This window comes from Vigna radiata, unplaced genomic scaffold (genome assembly GCF_000741045.1).
Source record: "Vigna radiata var. radiata cultivar VC1973A unplaced genomic scaffold, Vradiata_ver6 scaffold_354, whole genome shotgun sequence".
NCBI lineage: Eukaryota > Viridiplantae > Streptophyta > Magnoliopsida > Fabales > Fabaceae > Vigna > Vigna radiata.
In genome coordinates, this window is record NW_014542191.1 from 62,911 (window position 1) to 70,508 (window position 7,598).

At 35.5% G+C, this 7,598-nt stretch overlaps 2 protein-coding genes across 2 annotated transcripts; both read left to right on the forward strand.

Moving 5' to 3' along the window:
* The first annotated feature begins 979 nt into the window (after nt 1–979).
* Nucleotides 980–4,235, forward strand: LOC106779227 (CBL-interacting serine/threonine-protein kinase 23-like). Its single transcript, XM_014667299.1, has 15 exons — nt 980–1,177; nt 1,285–1,341; nt 1,446–1,517; nt 1,606–1,713; nt 1,864–1,944; nt 2,025–2,078; nt 2,183–2,308; nt 2,650–2,739; nt 2,883–2,966; nt 3,102–3,212; nt 3,523–3,639; nt 3,731–3,787; nt 3,858–3,932; nt 4,031–4,103; nt 4,210–4,235. Exons 1-15 carry the CDS (start codon nt 980–982, stop codon nt 4,233–4,235), a joined length of 1,329 nt encoding a protein of 442 aa, XP_014522785.1.
* A 405-nt stretch (nt 4,236–4,640) lies between these two features.
* On the forward strand, nt 4,641–5,075 carry LOC106779228 (uncharacterized mitochondrial protein AtMg00810-like). Its single transcript, XM_014667300.1, has one exon. The coding sequence runs from the start codon at nt 4,641–4,643 to the stop codon at nt 5,073–5,075; it is 435 nt and encodes a 144-aa protein (XP_014522786.1).
* Nucleotides 5,076–7,598: the final 2,523 nt, after the last annotated feature.

Below are 7,598 nucleotides of genomic sequence, written 5' to 3' on the forward strand. Positions count from 1 at the left end.
AATATTTGAATATTATATTTTGATTATAAGTCAATTACTCAACCGAAGAGGTCGTTGAGCACTAAATGACTTGATTTCGCTTCAATATTCGTAACAGTTGAAATCACTCCAAATATGAGTATATATATGGGAGATGGGTAGGTACAATGTTCTTTAGGTTTCTTCCTTGTTTATTGACCATATGTTTTTTCCATGATTGAATTTCATCTTTGCACCTAGTGTCAGGTTTGAACTTTTGTATAGTTTTTCCTTTTGCAACATGAATAAGATGAAAACTTCATCTTAGCACTTCAAGTTTCTTCCCTTTTTTTATCAACAAAAGTTTTTTTTTACATTGTTTAATTTTACTTTTGGTCTATATTACTAAGACACCTTCATCCAATACTTTTAATGTGTAACTATTGAAAGTCTACTAGTAAAAACTCTGAGTTTCATTATCCTCCATTCTCATATTTTCAAAAACATGAATTCTCTTCTTCCTATCACTTCTTTCAAACTTCTCTTCAATGAATAAAAAAAGATGCACTGTCTATTGATAAAAAAAGAAATTCATTAGATGTAAATTTAGTCGCTTAGGAAATATTTTCAAATCCTAACAAAATATTAATACCACAACGAAAGTAAAACACCACTTTCTTCAACCAGTAATATATATAGAGTTGGTGCTGTGCAATTGCAAACCTCCGTTAGCCTTCAAACTAGGTTCTCTCTCCCCCTTCAAAGTCTTCCCCGCGACAGAAAACGCCACTTTCTTCCAACCAAGAACTTTTCCGTCGCATGCTGCTTCTTCCACCAAGAAAATTCCCCAGCCAAATATTATTATAATTCTTGATCTGCAAAGTTTGCCCGAGGCTGTTTCTTCCTTTTCAAGGTTCGATAAAGGAAGGAAAAACGAAGGTTGCAAGAACAAGAGCCAGGGTCTTGATATATATAGCTGCAAAAGAAACTACAGAGAGAGAGAGAGAGAAACTAGAAGAAGATGGAGCACTCAGAGAGTAGCACCAGCAGCAACACTAATTCACGTGTCGGAAGTTATGTACTGGGTCAGACTCTGGGCAAAGGAAACTTCTCCATCGTCAAGCTTGCACGTTGCCTTAAAACCGGAGACAATGTGGCCATCAAAATTTTCGACAAGCACGCGGTTCTCTCCAACCAACCCAAGAACGAGCTGCAGAAGGTTCTTTTCCTTTCATTCATCTTCACCGTGTTCCAGTCTTCTAAGCATGAATTAGGCCATGCATTCTTACCTGATATTTCATGCTGCTCAACGCTTTGCAGATGGAGCTAAACTTATTAAAAATGAAAATGATTAGACACCCTAATGTGGTGCATGTGCGTGAGGTTAGATGGAAAAAACCGTCTGTTGCATAACTTCATTATTTCCTCATCTTCGAATTTCCCATTGCAAGTGACTTATATAGATGCATGCGTTTATCTTGGTGTAGGAGATATATTCAAAAACACAGTTCTTTATTGTAACGGAGCATGTAACTGGTGGGGAACTGTTTGATAAAATTGTAAGACTCTTTTTTTCTTTTTGCCTTCTCATGTGGGATCAGAATCCTCTATATAGATTGTAACTTTTTTGGTGCTTTCCTGAACCAGACAAACACCGGGAGAATGGAAGAACCAGAAGCAAGAAAATATTTTCAGCAGCTTATACATGCTGTGGATTACTGTCACAGTAGAGGTGTTTCCCATAAAAACTTAAAGGTGAGTGAGGTGTTATGACAATAATATGTTGTTCCTTTCCTTTGTTTCCTCATTTTTTTTTCTAAGAAAATGAAAGAAAACACAGAGAGCTAGTTAACTGATTAATATTAATTTACTGCATGTCTTTTTTATTAATTCTATATATTACAGCCGGAGAATTTGTTAGTGGATGCTGATGGAGTGCTTAAAATATTGGACTTTGGAACAAATATGCTGTCCCAACAAGTTGGAGTGAGTCAGTTCTTGGTGAATAAATTTTCAGAACATTTATGTTGACTTGCTAATTGATTTTATCCAATTGTTATTTTTAGCCAGATGGGTTGCTTCACACAGCACGTGGTCTGCCACATTATATCGCCCCAGAGGTGTGTTAGCTTTTGTATATGAAACTTCAAATTCAATCTCTTTCTCTCACTCATATTTTGTAATAATATCACTATATATTCTCTCTTATCATACTTATATATAGGAGAGAATGAACATCGGCTATGAGGATGCGAAGTCTGACATCTGGTCATGTGGTGTTATTCTTTTTTTTCTATTGGCTGGATATTTACCCTTCAAATGTAACGACACTACCGATTTATGCCTAGAGGTGACTCTCACTTAATGTTTTTGATGCTATTCTTGTACTTTTTGTTAGCATAACTCATTTATGTTTGACGGTCAAATCTGAACAATAATATCATAAGCATTTTGTGTAACCAATTCTCAAATAGTTGTACGATGAAATCCCATAAAATTGAAAAAATTGAATACCATATAAAGATAACTTATAAAAATTTTGAATTGGAGATATATCAATTCTTTGTATGTGTTGGACATATTTCATTGATATTATATATTTGCGTATATCTTCTCTCGAAAGACCCATAGCTGGTCATGTATATTTCTTTCCTTGTAATTAATTGAACTCTGCCCGCTTTTAAATTTCAGATGTTTAAGGCTGATTTCACATGTCCTTCATTTTTTTCTCCAAGTGCAAAGAGACTAATTAAGAGAATCCTTGATCCCAATCCAGCGACAGTAAGTACTTTGACAGGTTCCATTCATGGTTAATTTGATTGAGCCATGATATGAAAATATGGTGTTTAGCATATATTTTCGGTTTCCCATTACTCATTAAATTCAAATGTTATTGTACCACCTCTTCTGATGCCACGGAACAGCGGGTTGCAATTAAAGATATCTTGGAGGATGAATGGTTCAAGAACGAACCTCAATCCCAAGAATTAAGTGCAAGTTTTGATGATGTAAGTGCAAGTTTCAGTGTCTGTAGTAGCTCTAAAACGTTTTAATTAGCTTTAATATTGATTAAATATTACTCAGCATAACTTGTGTTTCTACCTTCATGTTAATGTACATTATTTCGTGAACACGATTCACAGGGCTCTGCAGAACCGGTTTCACAGGACCCTGCAGAACCGGTTCCCAAGAATGCATTTCAGATAATGCGTGCTTTTCTTGGCTTCAATCTTGTAGGAAATCTGCTTAACAAGGTATAACAAAACCTTAAATTTAGTTAGATATCCAATTTTCTTGTTGATATTCTTAAGAAACATTATATACTTAAGATATTTAGTTTAATCAATTCCTGTGTAATAATAATTCATCAGATTTTCTTTCAAGTCATTCCATGGAAAAGAAAAAGAACTCTTATTCAAGCTTTTGTTCTGAGTTTTGACTATATTGTCATAAGATTCTGTTTATTAGTGTTACTAATTAAGAACTAAGAATACATCTAATTTGATAATTCTGAATTTTTACTTGGTCCATTCTCTAAGAAAACTTGATTTTTTTGACACCTAGGTACTTGGTAAAAGGGTAAAAAGTTTCGTATCCAAATGCTCCCCAGATGAGATAATTTCAGGAATTGAACGTACAATAGCTTCTATGGGTTTTAATGTTAAGAAGAGAAAGTACAAGGTAAGAAATTTTTCTTCAACACTAGATTGTAACGTTAATAACTTGCTCTCTAATTTCTACTTTTGATAATATTTCCTATTATACATTTCAGTTGAAAATTGAATGGGAAACGGATGAACATAAAGGTCATCTATCAATGGTTATTAAGGTACATGTTTTTCAGTTCAAGATTTACATATACTACCATTTCAAGGTCTTTTCTAACTTCTGTTTTTCAGATCTTTAAGGTCAATCCTTCCCTTTTCAAGGTTGAAGTTCGAAGGGATGGAAAAAATAACCCTGATTTTAAAGAGGTCATTTTTATAAATCCCAATTTTCAAGGATTTTTTTTTTTTGTTCCATTCCATTGTATTTTTCTTACAATAACAAAATTTATTTTTCTTGTTCACAGTTCTACAGCGATCTATGTGCTGGGCTGCGTGATATCATTTGGGAAGAGAAATCTGCCAACTCAAAAAGAGATGGTATTATTACGTAGTTTTGTACACATTTAAGTGCACAAAATAAATTGAATTGAACATACACATGCTTATACATTTCTGATCACGTTACTCTAATGTTTACGCGCAGGTGCAAGTACATCAACTGCAAAATAATACATTTCTCACACAATTTCATTCAAGTATATAACCTAGCTAGCTTGCTTACCTTCTTTGGGACATTTTTTCTTTTTATAGTTTTCAGTTTAAGGATTCTGTCGTTTTTTTATCTAGCTTTCTCCGGCACTTTCTATTTTTGGTAAAAGAACCATAACTAACAAATCATGTTGAAATGTGAAGTAATATATTTTTTTTTTCTTTTTACTTTTTCTTGAATCGTGATTTTGATTACAAGATTGAATCATAATAAGCAAATCACAGTGTGTGTGTGTGTATAACACATACAAAACACCTTCGTGAAAACTATATCTCACTAATTGGGTGTAGAAGCTAGACCACCAATAGTGATTTATATCTCACATATAGACAAAAAACATTCGCCAAATTCTCGCCAAAGCCAACATGTTGGACGCTGATCCACAACCATCACCCATGGTTTCTTCTTTAAAGCTCACTGTTGATGCTTCCATTGCTTATCCTGATCCAACTTTGCATAGACAAATCGTGGGGGCCCTTCAATACCTGATCTTAACCAGAATAAACATGAACTACGTAGTAAACAAAGCGTGTCAATACATGTATCACCCCCAGCTTCCCCACTGGCGTGCAGTTAAACCTGTTCTTCATTACTTTGTTGGGACTATCACTCACGGGCTTCACATCACTCCATCCACCAACACTAACCTATGTGCTTTCACTGATGCCGATTGGGGTTCAGACCCAGATGACCAAAAATCCATTACAGTTTATTGCATCTTCATGGATTCAAACCTTTTTTTTGGCTTTCAAAGAAACAAAAAGTTGTTTCCAAAAGCTTTAATGAGGCAGAATACCTGAGCACAGCCGTTGCTTTCGATGTATGTTTGTCTTTGTTTCACGAATTTCATCTCAAGTCCTCCACACCGATCATCTTCTCTGATAACTTAGGCAATGTTCTCATCTCTGCCAACCCTGATCTTCACTCTTGGACAAAGTATTTTGAGCTGGATTTACATTATGTGTGTGATAAAGTTCATAAACAGGAACTGTTTGTTCATCAGGTTCTTGCACACTCTCAAATCACTGATGTGCTAACTAAACCAGTTTCTGGCACTGCCTTTTCTCATTTTTTCCTAAACTCTTTGTGCTTAGCCTTCCTAAACCCAAATGAATTTAAAGGGGCGTGTTAAGCACATCGTTTTACGAGTGCATCGGCATGCATAGGCTGACTCATGCTCTGTTTCTGTTTTGAATATATTTGTTTTTCTATTCTCTGTAAACACATATTTGATATAATAAAATCGTTTCTTTCTTTCTCCATTGTTTTCATTTTTATCTAATGTGGCCAAATCTTACAAACGGACTATGATGTCCACTTCTAATGCTTCTCCTAATATGTTTAGAAATGCATACAACATGCACCTTCATTTATAAGTTCCAATTTCCTTTTTTAAATTATCACCGAGTTATATGCCAAGTTTAGTAGATTTATGTAATACATTATAACAACTTCTAACTAAAGTAAGCTCTTTTATCAACACTAACCCTATTCATTTCAACAAATAAATAATTTATTTTAGAGCAACAAGCCACATTGTGGAAGTCGAAATGGTTGCAACCTTACAAATATTATAATCCAAAAGCAACATCATCCAACATAATTGGTTTTTCAATTAATTATTTGGTTAAACTCTTTTAGTTGTCTCTATTTTTGTAGATTTTTCTTAATTCGACCTCAGTTTTATTATAATCTCAAATTTAGTCGTAAAAAATGCTAATTTGAGTCAATTGGGCTCCTGTCGTTAAATTGATTTAACAGGATTAAGTTTTTTATGAGTTGGGACATTGACGTGGTCAGTTTTTGTCACATCACTCCTGTCACGTCAGCATCATCTTCTCCAACAGCATAAACCCTAATTGTCCTCAAGAGTGAAACCCTAACTGCCACGAGCAAACCCTAGCATCGCCACCGTAAACCGTTGTGAAGCCTTCGGTCTCGTTGTCGCCACTTTGCTGCGCCGAAACTGTGAAGCCACCGTGAGAATGTCAGTAACGCCTTTGTTGCCCTGCCACCACCAACGCCACCTTCTTCACGCATCCACCATCTTGTCACGCCTCAATGTCGCTGTTGCGCAACACAAAACCCCATCATCTGCCATCACCTTCAACAACTAGAGAACCCAAATTCATGGTCATGATTCGCGCCATCCCTGGACTGCCACAACGCCTCCATCTCCTTCCACCAATGTTTCTTCTTTGAAACAATTTCACCACCGTGAAACCATCTACCACCATGAGTCAGAAAATCAATTAGCCAAGAAATCCAAAATCGCACAACCCCTCTCGCCATCATTCAAACACCACCAAACCAGCAAACGTTCAAGCAGCCATCGTGAATGTTTTCGCACCACCACGATCCAAGAACCTTCAAACAATCAATCCTCTCGCGAACCAGATGCCAAAAACCCTAATCACAATCCCCTCTACGGCGTCCAACCTCCACCGCGAGTTCTCCCCTCATCCAGAAACGCACCCCACAACAAACAACCACCCCTCCGCCACGACGCAAAAGCGCTCCAGTGCCGCTATCACCAAATCACGTAGCCACCCTAAGACGCGAGGTCCTCTTCCATCGTGAGATTCCTCCACACACAGTGCTTTGGCGCCGCTATCACCAAATCGCGCAGCCATCCTAAATCCCTATTGGGGTTTCTGCTATTGAGGAAGATGACAAAAACTCATCACATCAACGTCTCAACTCATAAAAACTTAACCCATTAAGTCAATTTAATGGAAGGAGTACTCAAATTAGTATTTTTTAGAACTAAATTGAAAATTATAATAAAACAGGATTGAACTAAAAAAAACTCACAAAAATAAGGATAACTAAAAAAGTCTAACCTAACTATTTTATATGATCTCCAAAGTCCTATAATTTGAATATCCGTAAATAAATCATTGAAATTAGATATTAACGTATGGTAGACCAAAAGTTGTATACAATGAATCAAAACTCAAAATTGACTTTGACATGACTCAAACGATTCATTGTTATTGGAAAAGGAACGAAACTCATCTTCCAAATGTACAATGAGAAAAATATGAAATAAGATTAAATTATCTACCTAAACTATAAATTTGCATAGAAAAACACCTAATGAAATTAGTTGTGGCTTAGGAAATAGTACTGCATTGACTAACACAAGAATATCCACATTTAACTCACATGTATCTGTTTCATTTCAAATATGTCCTTATACTTTCAATTTTCTCTACCTTACATTCTTGAACCTTCAACTTTGAAAAATCATTTTTTTTTTAATTATGTAAATGTTCAAATCTCCCACTTAAACTATAAATTTTATTATGTTTATTCTTTAA

Coding starts and splice junctions, on each gene's coding strand:
- LOC106779227 (XM_014667299.1), top strand. CDS start 980: ATGGAGCACTCAGAGAGTAGCACCAGCAGCAACACTAATTCACGTGTC. Junction 1,178..1,284: donor CCAAGAACGAGCTGCAGAAG/GTTCTTTTCCTT, acceptor TTGCAGATGGAG/CTAAACTTATTAAAAATGAA. Junction 3,640..3,730: donor TTAAGAAGAGAAAGTACAAG/GTAAGAAATTTT, acceptor TATACATTTCAG/TTGAAAATTGAATGGGAAAC.
- LOC106779228 (XM_014667300.1), top strand. CDS start 4,641: ATGTTGGACGCTGATCCACAACCATCACCCATGGTTTCTTCTTTAAAG.